Source organism: Mya arenaria, chromosome 7 (assembly GCF_026914265.1).
Source record: "Mya arenaria isolate MELC-2E11 chromosome 7, ASM2691426v1".
Lineage (NCBI taxonomy): Eukaryota > Metazoa > Mollusca > Bivalvia > Myida > Myidae > Mya > Mya arenaria.
The window spans coordinates 56,169,700-56,191,799 of NC_069128.1; the positions used below are offsets into that span (position 1 = coordinate 56,169,700).

Consider the following 22,100-nt stretch of genomic DNA (forward strand, 5'->3'; position numbering starts at 1 on the left):
ATGCTTTTTTTTAACTGGGAACCCATTATGTGCTATTTCTAAACAGGTAAACTGTGCTTATGTCAGTGATGTGACATAATTGTTGGGTTTATCTTCATTATAAATGATCTGCCTCATGGTAGCTCACAAGGAAATTTCTATGCTGTTTTTGAGAAGTTACTGGGTTTTTTGACCATCTGATGTCTGGACAATTATCGAATAGAATGTGTAACGCTTTGATATAAAAAAAAATGTGTCGGAGACTGGGTTCAAACCCGCGTGGCCAAATTTGAAACCCAGCATCTTACTTTTCTTACGTGAGAAAGCCCCTTGAAAGCCAAAGTTTAAGCCACTTTCACTGATACTCAGTACCTTGATAGTTTGTAAATTGACTTAAAGCTGCACTCTCACAGATTGAACGTTTTGACAACTTTTTTATTTTTGTCTTGGTTTTGAGCAGTTTTTGGCGTAAATATCAGAAAACCAGTAATAAAAGACTGATGACAAAAGATCAGATGGCAGATTTTCATATTTCCTCTCCAAAATTGATGTTTATGCATTTTTTTAAATCGTCTAAGCCATAAAACATTAAATTTGGAATGGAAATATGAAAATCTGCGATGTGACATTTTGCCAACGGTCTTTCATCACTGGTTTGCAGATATTGACACAAAAGTTTGCTAATTCCAAGACAAATAATAAAAAAGTTGTAAAAACGGTAAATTTGTGAGAGTGCAGCTTTAAGTTGTAATATTTTTGAATTTGTAACTCCAGTTCACGGACATTGAATGATGATTGTTAAAAAGTTTCTGATTTTATTCCCCCGCAACAGAGTGGGGAGAGGATTATAGGAATGCATTTCGTCTGTCTGTCCATAACATTTCGTGTCCGGGCTTTAACTTACTTATGCATTAATGGATTACCATTTTCCTTTGTACAAATGTTGTCCTTATTGAGACGATGTGCAGTGAACTTGATCCGGGTCCATATTTCAAATGCATTGATGGGTACCATATAACTTTTTACAAATGTTGTCATTGAGATGATGTGGAGTGACCTTGACCCAGGTCCAAACCTCAATGTTCAAGGTCACATCTGACATTTAAAGGCGATATCCAATTCATCTGTAAGAAAATCACAAATTTCTGAATTCATGTACACTTGAGCCTTAATAACTTTTATTTTTACACAGATATTAAGTTGATAAGTAAGTGTTGACAAAAAGAAGCATGAATAACATGAAAAAATTATATAAACAATGTTTGATTTAGTACCCAAGAAAGAAATTAAACCTTGATGGGGAGGTGAAGTTTTTTCTACAGGGTTCAGGCTGGATGTTGAAATGGTGCTCTTCGAGTTTGGCTGACTTCTGCTGCTCTTCGTTGATTTCTTGTTCGTAAATTGTAATAAAATAATTTCATTAAACATTAATATCCATTTTTATTATTTTAACATTAAAATTACCCTAATGGAAAGTTCATTATATATAGATGATGCTTGTTTTGTTTTTCAATGTAATATTGTAATTTATTTCACTGAACGAGCAAGATAAATGTCATTTCAAAAAGGATATCATAAATTTATAATTTGAGTTCCTGGACCCTGTTTGCACTAAAGTATGGTTTTGACATTAAAACTGACTAAAATTCAGAACAGTGTAAATAACCATTTTGTTTTACTGATAAATTTCTTTTATTAGACAGAAAGCACATAATGAATATTACATATTAATCTGTCATTTTTGGCATTAATTCAATTAAATTTGATTAACATTACAATGAATTGACAATTATTGACAAGCAAGAATCATTGATTATCTAATGAGCATTAAGATTCAGTAAATAAACAAAACTAATGCATATATACAATTATAAACATATCTTTCACTGGGGATGGGGGGAATGTCACATAGAGAAAGTAGACAATCCAATGTATCTTACGCCAATATAAATTTATTGCCACATTTTCATCAAATTCTTGTTTTAAATAGTGGTTTGGGTTGTGTGTTTTTTATAAATGACTGTATCACATTTGGATATGTGTTCATGCTCTGTCTTATTGCATAACACAATGTAACAATCCTCCCTTTTTACATGTAAATGTTTACATCAACACCAGCTGGTATCAATTTAAGCTGTTTCCAATGCCTGACAAATATGCAAGACGGTTAGACCCGTGTTGAGCATTTTTATATCAGTCAATAAATTTAAGGGGCCAGGGGGAAATTTCCGAAAAGGGGGTGGGGGATCAAAATATACCAATTTAATCATAGCCGACTTATTAAAACTTACAAAGTAGTCATGTAAGAAATGAAGATGCCAAGGACTATGAAAAATTTATTATAAAATGTATAATTATAAACTAAGAGGTAAAACTCATTCACTGATATAAAAAAAACTTGTTTACCGTACTACTCAGTAAATATCTAACATACCCGATGACAGAAAGAATTGTCAGTGTTCTTCTTGTATTTGGTCCCTCCAGGTACATGGCGTCGACAGAAATGGTCCAGTAGGAAATCTTCTCTAGAACACTTCACTGGGCAAAGGGGGCAGTCAAACCATGTCTGCTACAGTTAACGGACACAATGCATTCAATATTTCTTGCTTCAAGTTATAAAATGAGGTTTTTACAATTCACTTCGACACTTTTCGTAATATTGCACGTTAAAACATTTCAACAGAAAGCATCAAAGCAATACACCAAAACATTCTTAGAAATAAATAGAAAAAAAAATATGATAATAATAATAATGCAAACTCAAGGGCTATAACTCTGGTTTTACTAAATGAAGCTGGGAATGAAATCCTCATAGATTAACAAAGGCATTGGTTTTGCATTTGCCTACCCTTTTTTTATTAAATTATTGGAAAACTGAATTGTATTTAATTTAAATGATGCTGCAATTTGTTACAAATTGCAATTTCATGTAGCATGTTCTTACCTTGTTTATCTTCTTAACTCCAGTCATTGTAGAGCAGACAGGTAGGCGCTTCTTTGTGGTAATGGCGTCTTCTTTCGGGCACTAAATATGCAAGATATCAAAGCATTTATTATCCATAACCACCATCAAAAGTGTTTCTTCTCTCTATTTCAAGAACACATCAGAACACTAGGACATTGTTATGGCTCAGAAAATGATTAGGATTAACTTTGATAGTTATGTTGATTTTAATCTTCTTTGAAGAAACTACATCACTACAGGAATATTGTAACTTACCATCCAGATGCTATGTACATTGTCTGCCTTCACCTTTACCGTTACATCAGATGTCAACAGAATTTCAACGTGATCTTTATACTGCTCAGATCTACAAATATACATGTGGAAACATAATTGTAACATCAATTAATTGATTTGACAAGTAAATTAAACAGAAGCTTTAACATCAGCAAATATATTTCATTTACCTTTGAACTTTCAGCTGTCTGTGTTGCGTAAATTTTCTTCGCCTTGCCCTTCGATGTTTGTTTGATCTGTGGTTACATGGTCTGGCTGATCTAGCACATTCATCAACCTAAATATTAATGACAAAAAACGTTGGCTACCTTCTGGGTATAAGTCAATCAGGATATATAAAAATATAGCAAAATATGGAAATGTTTCAGGTTGTTTAACCCTTGTCCCTACCAAAGGTAGACAAGAAACAGACATGCTTTAAATGTTTTCATCAATGAATGTATTTAAGTTTAGTTATGTAAATGCTCATTAAATTTTATTAAAATTGTTGCATTGCCCATCTGAAACAGCTTAACAGGCTTTCAAAAAGAACACCAGCACAGGAATCTCAGATTGACATAAGTTTTTTTTGCACTATTACCTATATTTATTAAATAATTATGTTATAATATATATTTTAAGTACAAAACAAACATAACAGAGACCTTCAATACATTGCGCCTTGGTAACTTCACATTATGCTGCACTGAGGTAACATCTGGAACTTCAGCTGCTGGCTGTAAGAATAAAACAAATGTTCCTTTTGCGGTCATAATATGAAGTTCAGTTCATCTGTTTTATGAAGTCACTATAATTAAGAATAACCTTTGTTATCTCCTCTGAATAGAGGCATTTTCAAAATAAAAAGAACAGTGGTACAAAATAGGAATTAAGGCAAAAAACACACAACATATTTGATTCTTCCATGCTAAGGTTAAAACACTTGACATTGACCACTTTTGCCTTAGTAAATAAGTGTTAATTTACTTTCGACACAAAATAGATAAAATATATATTAGCACAAGCCCCATCCCTGCACTGGTAAAATGTGTTTTGGCTTCCTCAATTTCTGGGTTTTATACTGCAGGGCTTGTTAAAAAAATCAAATGCCAAGCATTTATACATGAATTCGGGCTTGTTCATCCGAAAGACTAACTTGATGACTGACCAAATGTTACGAATATCAAATTAGAAAAGGTTCATAATTGTTTGAATTACCTGTTAATGGTAACTTATGAATGAACATCCTATATCTACCAACCAACACAAGCATCTTATCAGAGAATTCAATGCTTTTGATAAATTATAACTATTCATCTAGCAAATGACATCCATTTAGAGCAAGTGTTGTATTTACCAAACGAACTATTTCAGAGTACAGAGGCTGCTTGCTGGCCTGGACATTCTGGTCACTGACTGGTTCAACAGCAGCTGCCAGGCTTTGAAAATAGTCAGAGCTAAAAATAAGGCACCAGGAAAATATTGTTTTTAATATCTCAGACGTAGGGAGTTAGGAACACCATATGAACTATAATTAAATGGACATCCTTCTTTTAACTGACTAACATATTACAAACCGAACAAGAGTCATACTTAACCTTGCATCATACAACAAGCAATTAAGTGAGACAGTATCGAACAATGCCAACATTTAATATAATTCTTATCATTGTAAAATATTTCATGTTAATTCATCAACACGACATGTTCATCTTATACCCTTAAACAACACTGAGGTAATGACAATATTCGGATATTTTACACAGGCAAAAAACTAATTAACTCAGCTGAATTGTAATATATTTGAAACAAATACCACTGGTCAAAGCTTGATGCATCAATCTCTGCTGAATGTGGTTGGCGTATGTCTTCATTCCAATGTACATCCTGCTGATAGGCTATTTCACTCCAGGAATACACATCCTCCTCAATCACCTGACTACAATGTCTACCACCAACACGACTCAGATGAAGTCCATCACGACCCAACACATCAGCACATTCCTTAATTGTATATAAAAACAGAATGCATGGTTTAACAAACTTTTCAATCATTGGAATATTAAGTCTTCATCTTTGCTATCTTCAATATACTATCTTGTTAACGGAGATACAGAAACAAAAATAATGATATTGCTCATATACTGTTTTTGAAAAAGTTGGTGAATATTATATAAATATTGCATGCCTTCCAGTGTGACAGTACATATTGTTAACATGAGGAAATACTGTTACCGAGGAGAAGCCGAGGGTAACAGTATTTACCCGAATGTTGACAATATGTACTGTCACACTGGAAGCCATGCAATATTTATTTTATTATACCGAACACAGTTACATTTATATACATGATATATAAGATTTTTACAATAACACAACTTTCAAGTTTAATCAATTTATTCTGTAATTATTGTTTGTTTACTTTAGCTGTCATTTTGTTGCAAATGTTGTTTAGAAATAAGGCAAACACCGGTTGTAACCAGATTCACAATACATTTTAATAAGCGCTTACCACCTCAGACTGGGGAAACCAAAAAATGCCTATTTTAAGACGTGCGTGCTATGTGACAGTATCATGTCAACCGGTCAAAACGATACTGTCAGTGTGTGACAGTACGAAATTGCCCATGATGGGAATATGAGAAATTAACATGGGCAGGTCACGTGACTTATAATAATGATATATGTATACCAATGAAATAAACAATATCATTATGACAACCCATATCCACAAAGGCATAAAAATGCATTACAGTTACATATTTCTACCTGTCTATATAAATAAGGATCATCTTAAATTTGCCAAATATCTACAACTTTTATTTCTGTATTGCATAAACTTATTTTGTTGATTTATACCTGAGCTCCATATCCAAGGAATCTGATGTATGGGATGGCCTCTGAAATGTCCATTAGCATGGTGTTAGCATTCTGGATCCATCTGTTGAAGACTCTCGCTAATGTTGAAGATACTCGTCTGTCATTCTTTTTTCGTGGCAGAATAGAACATAAAACAATCTCAGTTTCCGGACTCGTCTCGTGGATACTATCACATACCTCAGTGACTCTCCTTTGAAATAAACATACATTATTAGACTATTAATAAAGCCAAGGCAAACAAGTAGTGACTTCTTCAAATAAAGCATTATAAAGTCGTAATAACACTTTGTCATAACTTTCTTGAATCAGGCATATTTCATAACATTAAAACTTGAGGAAAAGGAGATTAAATAAAATTTCATAAATTGTTTTGTTACTTAGTAGACAAAATGTGTGTCATTGAAATAGAGTACGCCAAAGGGAGTTTTTAAAAACTGGTACCTTGACGAAGCTTATTGAAAAGACTGCTTCGTACGTAATAGAATCAAACATATTTAATGTGTACCTATAAAACACATCCTCTCTGGCTTGAACATCATTGGAGCCAAGATGAATATAGACACATGGGTAAAACTCCTTCTTCAATGAAAGCTGCAGAACTGCCACAAATCCCTTCTTGTCATTCACAAACTTGGCTCCTACAATTGAGGTAAACTGAACAATGGTAGCTTTTGTTTTTATGTTTTCTTTAACCACGACCCCCCCCCCCCCCGGGTCCAGAATACCGGTGACTTTGACTCTCGGTCCAGCAAATCCCGGGTTTAACCCCAGCCCTGTGGGGACAAACTGCTAACCCTAACCCCGGTAAGGACCATTTCTTGGGGGGGGGGGGGGGCGTGGTTACAATTGACTGATGTATTAATAATATTATTTTGGTATTGGATGGTTCAAATCAATCAAGAAACATTTGATTCAATAATTAATATGGAATGGAATATGCAGTACCATATCTTGTGATATGATTGGCGCATGGAATTTAATTGGTATTAAATAAAAAAACATTTTTCCTTTTCTTTTCACATAATACACTGTTTAAAAAGTGGTCGTGTGGAGTTCTTGTTTGTCCATATACGTAAAAAATTTATTCAGTTTAGCTTGACTGATATGTGGGATGTTTAAACAGGAAAAGTGAAAAGAAAGAAGGTCTTTAACTAGAAACTTAAGAAAAACATTTTGTATACACCAATCACTTTAACAAGTACTTTGAGCTAACAGGGACCTTTAGATGAAATGGCTGAGAAACAAGGCAATATATGACATTTTTACTTCTAGCAATATATTGGCCTACATGTATCTGTACCTTGTGTGGGTAAGAACCACCAGCCCAGCTCAATAGGTTAGAGAACTGTGCTAATGTTCCTGCCGCCATGGGTTTGAGTCCAAAAGAAGGCTATTATTCAAACAAACAATATTTCCTCCAAATTGTTTTCCTTACTTGTGTCAATAAAAGGTAAAAATGCCAGAATCAGCTTATAGGTTAATTGGGGCCAAGGAGTGTAAAATGTGTGAGCAAGAACAAGCTACAAAATAAATGGCGGAGTGGAGTAAACAGTGTGTGGGTAATGGTAAATAGACATGTTATCACTTCTTTATGCAAACATTATGCTGTGAACAAGTTTGTCATGTCAAGATTTTTTTTATAAAATTCACTGCAATTTGTATAAATCAACATAATTTGCAAATATGAAATTGGACAAAAAAATTTGGGAAAAATAAAATTTATGGTCCAGTGAAACAGCCTTGAGAAGCCTTTGCACAAAATTAATCACTGGAATGCCATGCTAGTGCAATCAAATCATGGGTTCAAGCCACACACAGGATGCACTCTTTCTCGCAGGACTACTTATATACTGATATATCAAAAGTAAAATGCAAGAATCTCTGGATCAGCCTAAAAGGTTATTGGTGGAAGGCATGAAGCGTGTGTATATGCGTGTGTGTGTGCATGTGTAAAAACCAGCTGCCCAGCTAGCCAATTGGTTAGAGGGCTGTGCTATTGTTCTGGTATTCATGTGTCCAGCCACCACACTGGGTACTTTCACTACCTCCACGGATGTCTTTATTGGTGTCAGAAAAGAAAGAACCGAGTGCCAGAATCACCCTTAAATGTAAATATGGGGAAAATTAGAGAGTGTTTGGATACGAAATCCTTCATGTCCGGAAAGCTCAGTTGGTTCGAGCAGTTCTGGGTTGAAAGCCAACACTGCATGGACACACTTTTCCTCACAGAATACCCTTGAGATAATAGTGCTACGCTAATTCACCAGTCAATATTGTAACCTTGGCCCCCAGGGTCAGGGGAATAGCCGGGACTTTGACTTTCGGTCCAGCCAACCCCGGGTAAAATCCCTGCCCTGCGGGAACGAACTGATGGTTAAACCCCGGCCAAATGCCCTCGCACCTCAGAGACTCTACATGAAGCCCAATCTCGGCTTAATTTGGCGCTATGACAAAAACACCGCAGTCACCCGGCCCTGTGGGGCCACCTGGAAAGTAGAAAGATGGCCCTTTTCACCGGCTATCCCTGGTATTCCCCCGGACCTGGGGGGGGGGGGGGGTGGTGGTTACAATTTACTGGTGCATAACATAGTGTTTACAGTAATAACCATCAAATATATCAGGGCAAATTGGATACTATAAGGCTAAGGTCTTCGGGTTGATGAAATATGTCGTCTGCAAAACTGAAGGAGACTATAAGTTGAATATTGTGGCAGATTATTTGGGTCATAATACATTCACTAACATCTTTATGCAATATTGAAGCAAAAAAGTTCGCCATAATCATTTAAATAACATCCATTTGCCTTTTAAAAATGTGTGTACCTGATACTGGGAGGCATCGATTAGTGGACCAATTTGGAATCGCTGCTTGGATACGATGTACGTTGGAATCACCTGCCACAAGCGCACTACCAAGACATCCACTTGAATCTGCAATGGAAGAAAACACACGCTCCTCGACCTGGATGTGCATCTCGACAGAAAAGAAAATATAGACAAATACTGCTGGGTTTTTTTAAAAATAAAGTCGCGAAATCAAATGACGATTCACAATACAAGCGAAAACGCGATAAATAATTCTAGGAACTTAATTCAGTCACAATTATATTCAAAAAAAAGGCGCGAGTAGTATTTTGATTTAAAGTTTGGTCAGCGATGATATCTAAGCAAGCTTAAATCTCAGTTTCAATCTCAAGAAATTCGAATCGAATCTCTCTCGTGAGCTTTCCGTGACAGAAAGCATCAGTTTCCGGGTCATTTCTCCAGAAGTGTGCGTAGATCGTAACCTTTGCAATACGTCATGTGCTATTTTAAGCATTTTCCATATAAGGTAATCCTCTACTTCCGATACCGAAAAACTTACAACAGGCCTCTCTGGCCTAGAGGGCGCGTTCTAGGCGGAAGCGGAAACATCAATGCGATGCAATACACTAGAGGAAGTCCCTGGGATTATGAGGAATGGAAAAAGGCCGGATGTGATCGATGGGGTTATAGGTAAAACTGTGTTTTTAACTGGATTGTGTCAAACATAAAATTTGTACATAAAACCATTTAATAATCTTGTTACACTTTTGTTTAAAACTGCAAATGCCTTTTGACTCAATAACTTATAAAATCTTCTTGCAAATTTGCAAAGCTTTGAAAACACTGCACATGTATTGAAGACACGTGTAAAATTGAACCTTAAAGTGACACTCTTACCTTTAATCAATGCATACACATGTCTAACGCCTCGTGAAATCGAAATATGCAAAAGTTAACTCGAGTCAAATACAACCTCCCGGATAAAAACGCAGTACTAATAATCCTAATCATTATATGCCCATAATAAATACACACGCAATACATATCGCAAAATACGGTAGTCCGTATTCCACTCCAATGCAATACGGCCGTATTCCACACTTGTGACGTCACGTCATAACAAGTATCGTTGCGCGATGTTAAAATGACGTCAAAAATAGTGCGTCGTTAAAATGTCATTTATTATGAAAACATGTTGCTTTTATGTGATGTAACCAGTAATGCATATAATGGAGTGGTAATTAGTACTGCGATTTGATCTGGAATGTAGTATTCGACTCTCGTGCATTTTTACAGATTTTGATTTAACTCGGCCTGGTGTCCTCCGTGTCTGCAAAAATCCACTCGAGTCGAATACAACCTCCTTGATCAATACTCAGTACTGATAACCCTATTGTATATCATTAAAACAACGAAAGATTATAAAAATAATTCAAAAATACATTTTGTTAAATTTTCAAATCATTTAATTAGTACAACCAAACTGTATAAGGAATTGAACAATGATGAATAAGTTAAGTATAGCTTTGTGTGATAGACCCCCCCCCCACCTACCACACACTAGCACACACAAACAAACATATATATTTGTCCCAAGTATATTTTTCATTTTAATAATGGTGAAAGAAGTATTATAAAGGACGCCAAAAATGAAAAATGCACCATTTTGAATTAGAAATTGTTAATACAATGTGGGAAGTACCACCAAACTCCCCTGGTAACACTATAAACCAAAACAAATTTGGTTCTGAGGGAGAGGCGCAAGTCAAAATCTTACACCCATAAGTAACGGTCCCTCTAACGTCAAATTATGGATCCACCCTTGCTTAATTATTTGATACCCATTTCATTTTTGAGACGTATTGCCATAGTTTATGGTACCAATGTCTTTATATTTTCAGGGAGTTGTGTTGCCACATTTTTTGACCAATTTTCAGTATTTTTTCATACATGTTTTGCAATGTTTTTGATACCCGTTTTTATTATTTTTCAAAGATGTATTGCCATATTTTATGATTCCCATTTTCATTACTTTTCACGGATGTTATGGCGTATTTTATGATTTCCATTTTCATAACTTTTCAGAGATGTTTTGCCATACTTCATCAAGTCTGAAGACATGCAGCTTCCAGAATTTGTATCTTCACCTTTTCGCGGCAAGGGAGGTCCGCTAGCCATGTCTTCCGGTTATAAATCTGAGGCAACACAGCTCTTTATCCAGGCAGGACAAGAGCTCGGCTATAACCGCACAGACTACAATGGTTATGACCAAGAAGGCTTCGGTGTACTTCAAACAAATATCCGAAACGGCGTTTGCTCCAGTACAAGCTTTGAATACCTTAGAAAGGCTAGATTTCGCCCAAATTTGCACGTATCTTTGCGCAGTTTTGTGACAAAAATAAGCTTTAAAGCAAACCGTGCGGTTGGGGTATACTTTGTAAAGAATTCTAGGAAACATTATATATCAACAAGAAAAGAAATAATTCTGTCAGCTGGAACAATCAATTCGCCGCAGCTACTGATACTTTCTGGCATTGGGCCAAAAACACATCTTCAGGAGCTGGACATTCCAGTTGTGGCTGATCTACCAGTTGGCGAAAACTTGCAGGACCACATGGGTCTTTTAATGCATTCAAAGACGGATAAAGTTGAAACGTTGAACGCTGATCTAATGCAGTCTGTATGGGCTAAGATTAAGTACAGATTGTTCGGCACTGGACCACTGTCAGCCACTTCAGCCGATGGTTCGGCATTTTTACACCTAGACAGAAACAAAAAAGGACACGTGTATCCTGATATTCAAATTATTAACATATTTGCTCTACTACCAAACATATTTGGATTTACTGAGGCTACTGCGAGGGAAATAGTACCGGTACCAGGGAAAGGGTTTACAATATATATTCTGATAACAAAACCGCTCAGTAGAGGAAGTATAAAGTTAAGAAGCAAGGATGCATTTGACTATCCGTTGATTGATCCGAACTATCTTTCTGATACGAGGGATGTTAAAACTTTAGTTGGTGGAGTTCGTATTTGGGAGAAAATACTGCAAACAAGGCCATACCAGGACATGGGACTCAAGGAGGACGAACACAAAATGTCATTCTGCTCACAACATGAGTTCCGTTCTAATGCCTACTGGGAATGCTATATTAGACATGTTGCAGTAACAGCATACCATCTTACAAGTACATGTAAAATGGGCCCTGAAAATGATCCTTCCACTGTTGTAGACACACAGCTTCGTGTTAAAGGTATCAAGGGTCTGAGAGTCGTGGATGCTTCTATATTTCCAAACATCACATCCGGTAACACGAACATTCCTACTGTAATGGTAGCAGAAAGGGCCGCAGACTTTATCCGTGGGGTCGATAGTGTAGAACACATAAGGAAACGTATCAAATCGATAAAAATTGTAACTGACTAATCAAAGACTTCGTGTTTCATTGTAATTAGAATAGCGCTAAAGCCATTGACGGTGTGTATCTACTATTATTGTCTATGACTGCTGGTTTCATGCTTTGTGTGTAGTTTGTGCTTCTAAGGATCCTCTTCATGGATAATTCGCGTGTTTCTTTTTGCACACATTTTTTTCTGTTTAATGTTTCATGATAGAAATACAAAGTTAAATTTCCCATTTCGTCACTAAAGTTTTGTGTTGCACAGGTCCAGATATTTGGTACTCTGGAAACACAAAGAATTATGAGAAACAAAATGTCTTTGTAAAATTTCAAAAATTGCAGAAGAAAACTTGTAACAAGTATTGCTCCCCAATCGTTTGTTTTTTAAAAAAAAACTTTTTTATTAATGTGTGAATTTCAGATAGCACATTTCGCCCGATTATTCAGAAAAAACACCATGGGCCGATTATTCAGATAACACATTATGGGCCGATTATTCAGATAAAACACTTTGGGCCAATTGTTCAGTAACACACTTTAGGCCGGCTGTCCCGAACTTTGTAAAAAGTAACAACGTAATTAACGGAAGTGGTGTTTACTTTTAAACGTGAAATATAATATAATGATGTGATCATATGTTTTTGTTAAATAAAACAAATACAGAAACAATAGTTGTCTTAAATCTTCTTTTAATACCCGAGGCATAAATTTGATTTGAATTGTATTTAAAACAGTATGCATTTAGCATCGTCGAATACCCTCATGCAATACTACGACCTTCGTCGTAGTGTACCGTGGTCGATTTAACAAGAAAATTCTCGTAATCATGAATAATTAATTATGCAGCTTCATTGTTTCCACAATGTTCCAATGTCGAAATACGCACAAAAACTCATACTATTTTGTTCCCGTTGAAAACAACATTCTGGCTAAAGCTAGATTTTTATAATCAACAGCTTAGACCACTGCCCTTCGGAGAAACCTAAAAATATCTAGGTGATTTGAAGAAGAATTGTCTCTCATGCCTCATGCATCTTCATTTAAACTAGAATTTGTCAGTAAATTGTCCCACGGTATTTGTAAATTGTAACGGAATGAATACCGTGGTTACCGACGATGCCTCTTCCGTGGGGGCACGTCTAAATCATAGATTCAGAATATAAATGCAATGCATGTGGTTTGTTTCAAGAAATCAAATCAAACAGACTGTAAAAATATATTTTAAATGCATCTATGTTTCTATTTTTGATAGGTGTCATAATGGTAATTCCTTGTCTTATAAAGGTACCTCTTTCAAGAAAAAATACATGTTATGGTAAACATATCGAAAATGTTTGCGATTTTTTTCAGGCAACTTATTTATGACGGTTTTAAAGATAGCATGTTAGTGTTTTGATATTTAAGAACAATAACACAAAAATATACTTTAAGAGTCGAACATTAGAAAAGTAAGCACATTTTCTAATTCATATGATTGTACAAAGCTTTAATAAAATTAAGTCACGCTTGATTGAAACGATTTTGACATGAAATTGTCCTTCTTTAATACGATAATAACTCTACTCACTACTTTTTTTTCGTCCAAAAAGACACTTATTATCAATATGTTATTTTATGTAAGTCATCTATAGCAGTGTGTACTAACGAGCAATTATTCTTCCCATGCACTATTCTATAATAACGTCGATAAAACCATTGCCATTATTTCTGCTCTGTCCATTTTCAAATGGCTGGATTTATACTACATTCAAAAGCCTTGGAAGCGAAATAATACGGTATTTCCACACCCGTTTTCAGTTGAAATAAAAACATAAAATTCCAAACTGCAATGCCTTTATCTTAATCGATCTTTTACCTCCATTTATTCCATACTTTAGCAATGAGCGAGAAATGACCTTTGAAATTTTATATAAAAATGACAAGCACCTTTATCAATCATATTTGATAAGTATGTTATGTTGTTATGTACCAATAACAAATAATACAAGGTCTGAATGTTAAGAGACACAATACTTCTAATGAATGAAAGAATTAAACATAAATTATTGAGAGACATCTTTAGCATTTATTTAAGTGCTAAAATTCTTGGATACACTTATTTTAACGTCTACCATATCTGTCCACAGCACTATTGGACATCCAACGTCCGTGTTTCTAAGCATGTCATTTATGATTGATGTCCAGTTGAAACGTTTTCAGTGCAAAAAGCTTTAAGATTGTTGATTAAAAGTGCTCTAACTCTCTCATATAAAATTATTTTGCTCGAATAAAATATATTATTGTTCAATTACGAGGATATATGTTATTACAACAAATGCAATTGCATGAATTATCACTGGTTCCAGCTTCAGCGAAACATTATATTCAAGAAAATAAACTGAACAGGAACGTTGACCTGTTCTGGAAATTATCACATTTTTTTTGACGTTGTACTGTTTTACTAAAAGAAATGAAGATTCCTGCACAGTCAGACAAAAACTTAAGATCCGATTTTTCTATATGCGAGTATAGGTATCTTCCATGGCCGAGAGTGTAAGATAGGTTCATTCCGACCCTCGCGTAGGGTGTTTTGAGGAAACGAGGTTTACCGTGTTTCCGCATAAAACCCCACGCGAGGGTCTGGATGAGCCTATCTTACTCGAGCGGCTAAGGTAGATGCTTTTTCTCCTACCTCAGTTAAATAAGATTAAGTAAAAATGTATCTTTGCTGGCACTTTTTTGTGCTTAGTGTAAATAATTGGTAAAATTATTGGATCTTCTTTTCTCCCACCTCAGATAAGTAGATACAATAATTTAACCATGCTAGATATTCTTTTCTCCCACCTCAGATAAGTAGATCCATTAATTTAGCCATGCTAGAAATTCTTATCTTGCCCACGGGCGAAGATAAAATGCCCGTATGGAACTGCTTTTAGTGGTCACCACATTGTAATTACCTCCCTTGTTGAAGACTGTCGTCTGTAGCATCAAGGAAATCTTGTCTTATGGTAATATTAAGAACGCAAATTAACTATTTCTCGCTTCAAATGTCACCATAAAACAGTTTTCAGGCACCATTCAAGAAATAATGCTTCATTCTCCTTAGAACTATTTAAAAAGACCGATTTGACTATTAACATTGACTGGATCACTGCGCGTATATCCATGACAACGACGTGCAATCGCATATCCATACGCAATTATTTTCACTAAGCAAAAAAGAGTTCCAGCAAAAAATACATTTTTACTTAATTTTGTTTAACTGAGGTGGGAGAAAAAGCGTTTTCCATGGCCGAGAGTGTAAGATAGGTTCATCCCGACCCTCGCGCAGGGTGTTTTGCGGAAACTCGGTAAATCTCGTTTCCACAAAACACCCTACGCCCGGGTCGGAATGAACCTATCTTACACTCTCGGCCATGGAAGATACTTATAATCTGAGGTGGGAGAAAGTTCTATCTTTTAGTTGAATGTTATCTTTATTCCCTCTCTGAAATAATATCGACAATAGAAAATGGTATATATTACAAGAGTTTTTAAATTATAAATGTAAATGATTAATTTACATTCCGATACACCAGACCGATTAATTTGTACAATATAAGACATTATTAGCATAATAAGTGTTAACATTCAAAACATCCATTACGTCTTTTTTTATATGATTCGTGTATAGCTTCCCAAACACCAAACGTAATAAAATTCACTTTTTCCATCATAGCAACATTTTTAGGGTTTCAAAAGTGAAGTTCACATACTAAATAATGTACCATATTGTCAAAATAATGTTTCTTGTATATTCATTTTCTGAAATAACCTTTATAATGCAAACTCGTGTATATCACACGACTTGCTACAAATATGATATTAAAACAGACCGAGTATAACACTTAATCCATTTACATTTCGGTACTCCAGTCCGAATAATTCGTTCAATATAGTATACGTATATTCGGCTTACATTTTCAAAACATCCTTTTCATCCTCAAATATTCATCGTAAACAGTACACGACTTCATTTGTTATAGGGACGAATGCACACTCCGGTTCAACAGACCGAGTAAAGAACAAAAAGGGTTTTAATTTTCTATACACCAGACCATAAAAAAGAGGAATACAAATTAACTCTCGCTCTCTCACTTTTCCATCAAAGCTACATATAGGTTATACACCAACATTGTCATTTCCTCTATATTTCAATGTGAAATTATCATTTTGAGACAACATTTAAATGCACTTCGAGCGCGTGCAGACTATAATAACTTCATATATATAAAGTCTTAAAGTACAAGCTTTACATTACCTTTTAAGTCATAAGAAGAGGGTGTTTAAAAATTCTTGGATTTCAAACAGACTTTGAAAATTGCACAGTCCGCCTTGACAGTTTTTCCAATATGCGTAATGGCGACGTAATATTTAAGTGTTACAAATGGGAAGCAACCCAAACAGTGATATACCGTATTGTCAAAATGATCTTTTTTCTTTGTTCCCCTTCTCTGAAATAATCTCAATACTACAAAATCGTAATTACACAACCTGGTACAATACACACTCCGATACAACAGACTGTATTAAAAGCAAAATCATTTACATTCCGGTTCGCCTGACATAATTATACTCACAATTGAAATCGATTGTCGCATAATCGTGATTCAATCTAGTTCACATCTTACCATATTTAATGCGTTAAAAAGGAGAGTTAACCAATACACAGTATTAAACCATATTCTCGTAGTTATCTTTTTATGTTTCCTATATACTTATGATCAAAATGCTTTAAAGTAATGTAATATGTTCTCCTCAAAACACAAAATCGTGTATTTTTCATCAGAAGCAAAATCATATTTTATCGAAAAAAAATTAATGCATAAAAGCGTAGTCATTTCTTGTTTAAATTTGTATTTATTACCCTAGTACTGTGTGAATGATTCAAATAATTAAGTTTCAAATTTAAGCACTGAATAGAACCTGCGGTATTTCAGATAACTAACGATGGCAAATCTGTCAATTGTAAACGGGCGCCATGTCACATAACTGAAAACATGAGCAATAACCTCCTATTAATTAGCACTTTTCTACCAACTAATATCATCGGATACATGGTTCAAATCTTTGGCTAATTCTGTAACTCAAATCACATACTCTCAGGCGAGAATCGTCTCTTAGAAAAGCAATGACCATCTATTTTTATAGTGCATGCACGGTCTCAATTGTTCCTTGAACAAATTTCTTAATTACAGAAACCTCATTATAAAATGCACATTATTGCACATTGATGACAGCATATAAACACTTAGATATCTAGCAAAACAGTAAGAAAATAATTTTAAAGTTATTAAGTTGACATATTTGAGTTTCTGATGCTACGTGCAGGACAACTGGTAAAAAGAATCACTGTTAAATACTATTCCATTCTAGATTTGAAAATGTACAAATACTGTCTTTTTCTCATTTATGATAAGCCCAGCCCAATTTAGATGTCTTACAAAGATTTCACCGTAAGTAGCTAAATCAAGACTCAATTATGATGCCGTTAAATCTCCAAAACTTACCTATTTCACAGCATATTCTTTTGTGAAAACGAAAGAATCGAGGGACAAACCGAAAGAAACGACAAACTAGCAGTTTTTCAGAATTGATATACATGTAGTCCAATTCAATTTTAAATCAATGTTCCTCAGTAGCAAACTAAAATAAATACTCATGATTTAGCTGCAGAGGTTGTTGCGCTAAATTTCTCATCTCGATTGAATGGCGTCTAAACAGATGAAACTTGGATGCCGACTCCCGTGCCGGAAATGTACCTTTTTCACATTCGAAACTGTTAGGTTTGCCGACCGTTCTATGATTCTATTGCTACTTGGGCTAGTACTGATAGGAACCCTAGGCACGAAAAGATCCCGCATGCCATGAGTATCGATGGGAAGACGGGTCCGGAAGCACCGGAAGGACGATGGGTAGAAGAAGGGTTCCCGGAGGTGCAGCTCTTCGCTCTTCATCGCCTTAGTATGTGTGGGGTATCCGGCTACTTGCCATGTTGGTGGTAATAATGTTGGATGTTTGTGCATACACGGTACTACAATGTGAACACACTGTATCAACAATAAAAACTATTGTGCTGTTGATACGGTCTAACAAAGCTCAAAGGATATTTCAATAAAAATGTATTGCTATTGTTTTGAGAATATATCAGGTTTACATTAAGTGTTTTTGAATGAGTGCTCATTATGATTTTAATGCAACTTCATATTGTTGTACTTCTAAGGAAAACTTTAACCCCAATATATTGATGGAATTTGTTGTATATTACCTACTTTCGAGACCCCCTTTTGTGGTAATTACACTGGCCTAAATGTAAAAGAAAACGCAATATAAACGCATATATATATTAAGGGTTCTTTTATTTTCAATTGAAAAGAGGTTAATTTTAACATATAGTAATTTTATTAAATTTGTCCCGTTTTTAAAAAATGTTCTGGTGTTTTGGCAAACCTAAATAATATCTTTTTCACATAGAGATAATTGAATGTTCTATATGTTCTTCTAAATTTTTCACATTGGAAAGCAAAATTTTCATGGTTGAAGTCATAATCACATTATCTGCAGTATTTTACCTATTTGATTCAGGTAAGAGCACTACTTACCACTTAATACATAGAGTATATTTACAGATTAGGCAATTCCCCTAAGGCTCCCTTTAGTCTTATTTTATATAGATTGTTCGATATATGGAGTATATATGTACATTTGTTAATATAAATCATTAGAAAACCATTATTGTAGCTATCGTGAAACTATACATTTACAGAGACAATGAAAACGAACGGTACTATGAAAATTATACACTTACATTGTCAGGTTTAAAACAATAAATTCAATTGCTACGAAAATATTTGATAAAATTTACCCAACCCAATCTATTTAAGGGAACTTTTAACTTAAAAGTACTAGTTATGATACTCAAGTAATTTCCCCATACATCTTTTCTTCCCTTCTTTTCCTTTCTATTCGCTATTTTCCCGTGGTACAGGTCAGGCAGTATGTAGATATCCTTCATTAAAAGAGCTGTTTGATGCTGATAGAACATGATTTTAAGTGTCTATTGAAATAGGCACATATCGAATGAGGGTGGATTGTTCTGTTATTTTCAAAAGGTACTAAACATTTTACTCATTTTGAATTAAATATTTGGTTTTCTATAATTTTTCCTTTCCGGTGGTGTTAATGAAAATCCGGGTCCAATGGAATTCCTGTCGACCTCCTATTCCTACGCCTCTACTGCGGTTGATGGCAGTTTAAGTATATAGCATTAGAATGTGCAAAGTTTTTACGGCAAAAAATACATTTTGTATGCTGACTTATATCGATATATACGCTCATAATTTCACAAATCAACTTTTGAAATTTTGTGAAAAATGTATACCGTCAAGGTTTATAACGATATGCACTCAGGCCCCCTATATTGTAAATCAATCCCGAATCTAAATAAACTGAAACTCCATACGAGAAAAACATATTACGATATTATAGAATCGCTACATAACAAAGCGTCAAGATAATTCATTGCATTATTGTGCTTGAATGTATTCAAATTCAGCAAGGTTTAAACAGTGTTACTGTGCAGTATAAGTATGTGAATTCCTTTTACCAAATTATCTTGTCTATAAACCATAAAATATACTACATGAACTTAAACTCAATCCCTTCCTTAAGATGAAAATATTTAACCACATAATCACAGATATTCTATCACAAAGACTAAAACAATGAATACAGGCTTATCAAGATAACCAGAATATGTCAGCCAGTATATTATTATTCTTATTAATCAATATTACGAACCTTATCTTTTGCTGATTAGATATTTTGTTATCCTAAGCAAACCGACCAAAAATACAATGATATCAGCTACATGACAGTGACGCCAACTGCTTGCAAATCATAACATTTTTGTCTGAAGTATTTGCCCCAAACGTCTGAGTTCAAACAGATTATTTTGTGTGATTAATCTTCTTTTGGGAACGCAACTATGGGCTTGAAAATCAAACAAACAAACGAATGGATATTCAATTGTTAATATTTTGCGAGGCGAGGGTTAAACATATATTAATTGGTACGTTTGTGATCGGAGTCTACTTATCTCACTATGGAAGCTATCCGTAGTTATAATGTTAAGTTTTTTTTTCAGATTTATTAAATTAAAGTCACTGAACGTACGCGATTAAAAGAAATAAATAAACCATGACTGTTAAAAAGCAAAATATTACATAATTTAAAACTAAAATGTAGTTGCTATATGCATCTCCTTTCATGAAACACACATTCAGGAACGGGATTGAGCTATCTAGTAGTTAAGTTGGCTTCCTCTAAGCCAATAATTTTTCGACCAATAAGCATAGAGACATATGTTCTACACGCCTAATTAAAAGGACACCATTAATGGTCTGACCCCGGCTTGATTCGTATAAGCTTATAACTGTCTTCACATTCAAGCTCAATAACATTAAAATAAGTTTAATATCCTTTGTCCTTTAATATCCTTTGATTTTTATTTCCCAAAGCCATCTTATGCCGTTAAGGTATTATAAATTGGCAGTACATTTCAGTGATATTATAGTAAAATTATTGTAGTTCTGTAAGTCGTTTACTTGAAAAGGTTTGCAGTAGCCTTGTGAGATTCTTAGCAAATTTGTGTGGTATATATGGATGTTTTCTACACTTTCCCGTTTAATGCACCCACTTAATATGCTATAACATTATTTGCACCCTTATTTTAAAATTCAATTGTATTTCTTTTTGTTTGACCAAAGCTTCAAAGTAAAACTATCAACGCACTTATTCCAAATTATGAGAGCCATGCCAATAAATTGTTCCCTGTATGTTCTTTGGTTCATCCAACGTCGTCCACGAATTCCCCTACTCCTCTTCCCTGTACGTACGTTATGTTAAGCCAGGTAAAAATCAAGACCGGACGATGAATGTGCCAATGTTACCGCTATTCCAAAATATAGTACAATATGCGAAAGCAGCCGTTCTAATAATATTAGGCTACAACAAAACTGTTACAACAAATCATAGTAAAAATTCTGTTCGCTGTTTTGATAACATGCAAGCTTAATTTGTTTGTTTAAAAGGATAGTAGCACAGTCGTCGATCCCCTAAAAAACTCCTACTAGGAAACGGAATTTTAGAGATATTTGTATCAGCTGTGTTCACAATAAAAAAAGATAATTTGGTATAAAAAATAATTTCAAGCAAATGTAATACTTGTTAAGTAGCTCTATAAGCCTAACAGCGTGTTTGTGTTCCTACCAGTACATACATGCCAACCTTTGTACCTTAAAATATTTCCACATGCATCTCTGCAAATGTTATAGACACAAGTAAGTTGAGGCGTAATGCTCTCAATTGAATGTCTAAGAAGTACGGTCTTACCGGCAGAACTAACAGGAGGGCTCACTAACCATTTCAATTCGATCAAATAAAATACAATGACTAACTCTTGTGTATTTGTGTTGCTTCATAAATGTCATGAATATAAATGTACACAATACCTGTCAAAGTTTAGATAAAAAACAACGACAAAAACAAAACATACAACAAATCAACACAAAGTCAGTCCGATAATAACCACTTCCGGTAAACAAAATAATAAAAAAAAAACAAAAAAAAAACATGTACCCTCTGCGTGCTTCAAATTTGGGATGTCGTTAATTTGGCTTCAGCTATTTATTAAATAGGCCTCTTATATGACGAGATTTACCCCAATGGCAATTATGTGCAAATACCCACAATGGAAAATTTCACGGGAGTCTGATGGTGGGGTTAAATGTATT

At 34.7% G+C, this 22,100-nt stretch overlaps 2 protein-coding genes across 2 annotated transcripts; one reads left to right on the top strand and one right to left on the bottom strand.

The window, feature by feature from the left end:
* Positions 1-1,068: 1,068 nt before the first annotated feature.
* Positions 1,069-9,449, bottom strand: LOC128241273 (uncharacterized). Its single transcript, XM_052958216.1, has 12 exons — positions 8,903-9,449; positions 6,585-6,717; positions 6,059-6,269; positions 5,016-5,203; positions 4,557-4,638; positions 3,865-3,936; positions 3,391-3,497; positions 3,200-3,290; positions 2,924-3,004; positions 2,414-2,548; positions 1,272-1,368; positions 1,069-1,103 (listed from the first exon to the last, which is right to left on the bottom strand). Exons 1-12 carry the CDS (start codon positions 9,051-9,053, stop codon positions 1,069-1,071), a joined length of 1,383 nt encoding a protein of 460 aa, XP_052814176.1. The 5' UTR covers positions 9,054-9,449.
* Positions 9,450-9,500: 51 nt separating this feature from the next.
* On the top strand, positions 9,501-12,314 carry LOC128241274 (glucose dehydrogenase [FAD, quinone]-like). The gene is made up of 3 exons (XM_052958217.1): positions 9,501-9,574; positions 10,970-11,168; positions 11,442-12,314. Exons 1-3 carry the CDS (start codon positions 9,501-9,503, stop codon positions 12,312-12,314), a joined length of 1,146 nt encoding a protein of 381 aa, XP_052814177.1.
* The last annotated feature ends 9,786 nt before the right edge of the window (positions 12,315-22,100 follow it).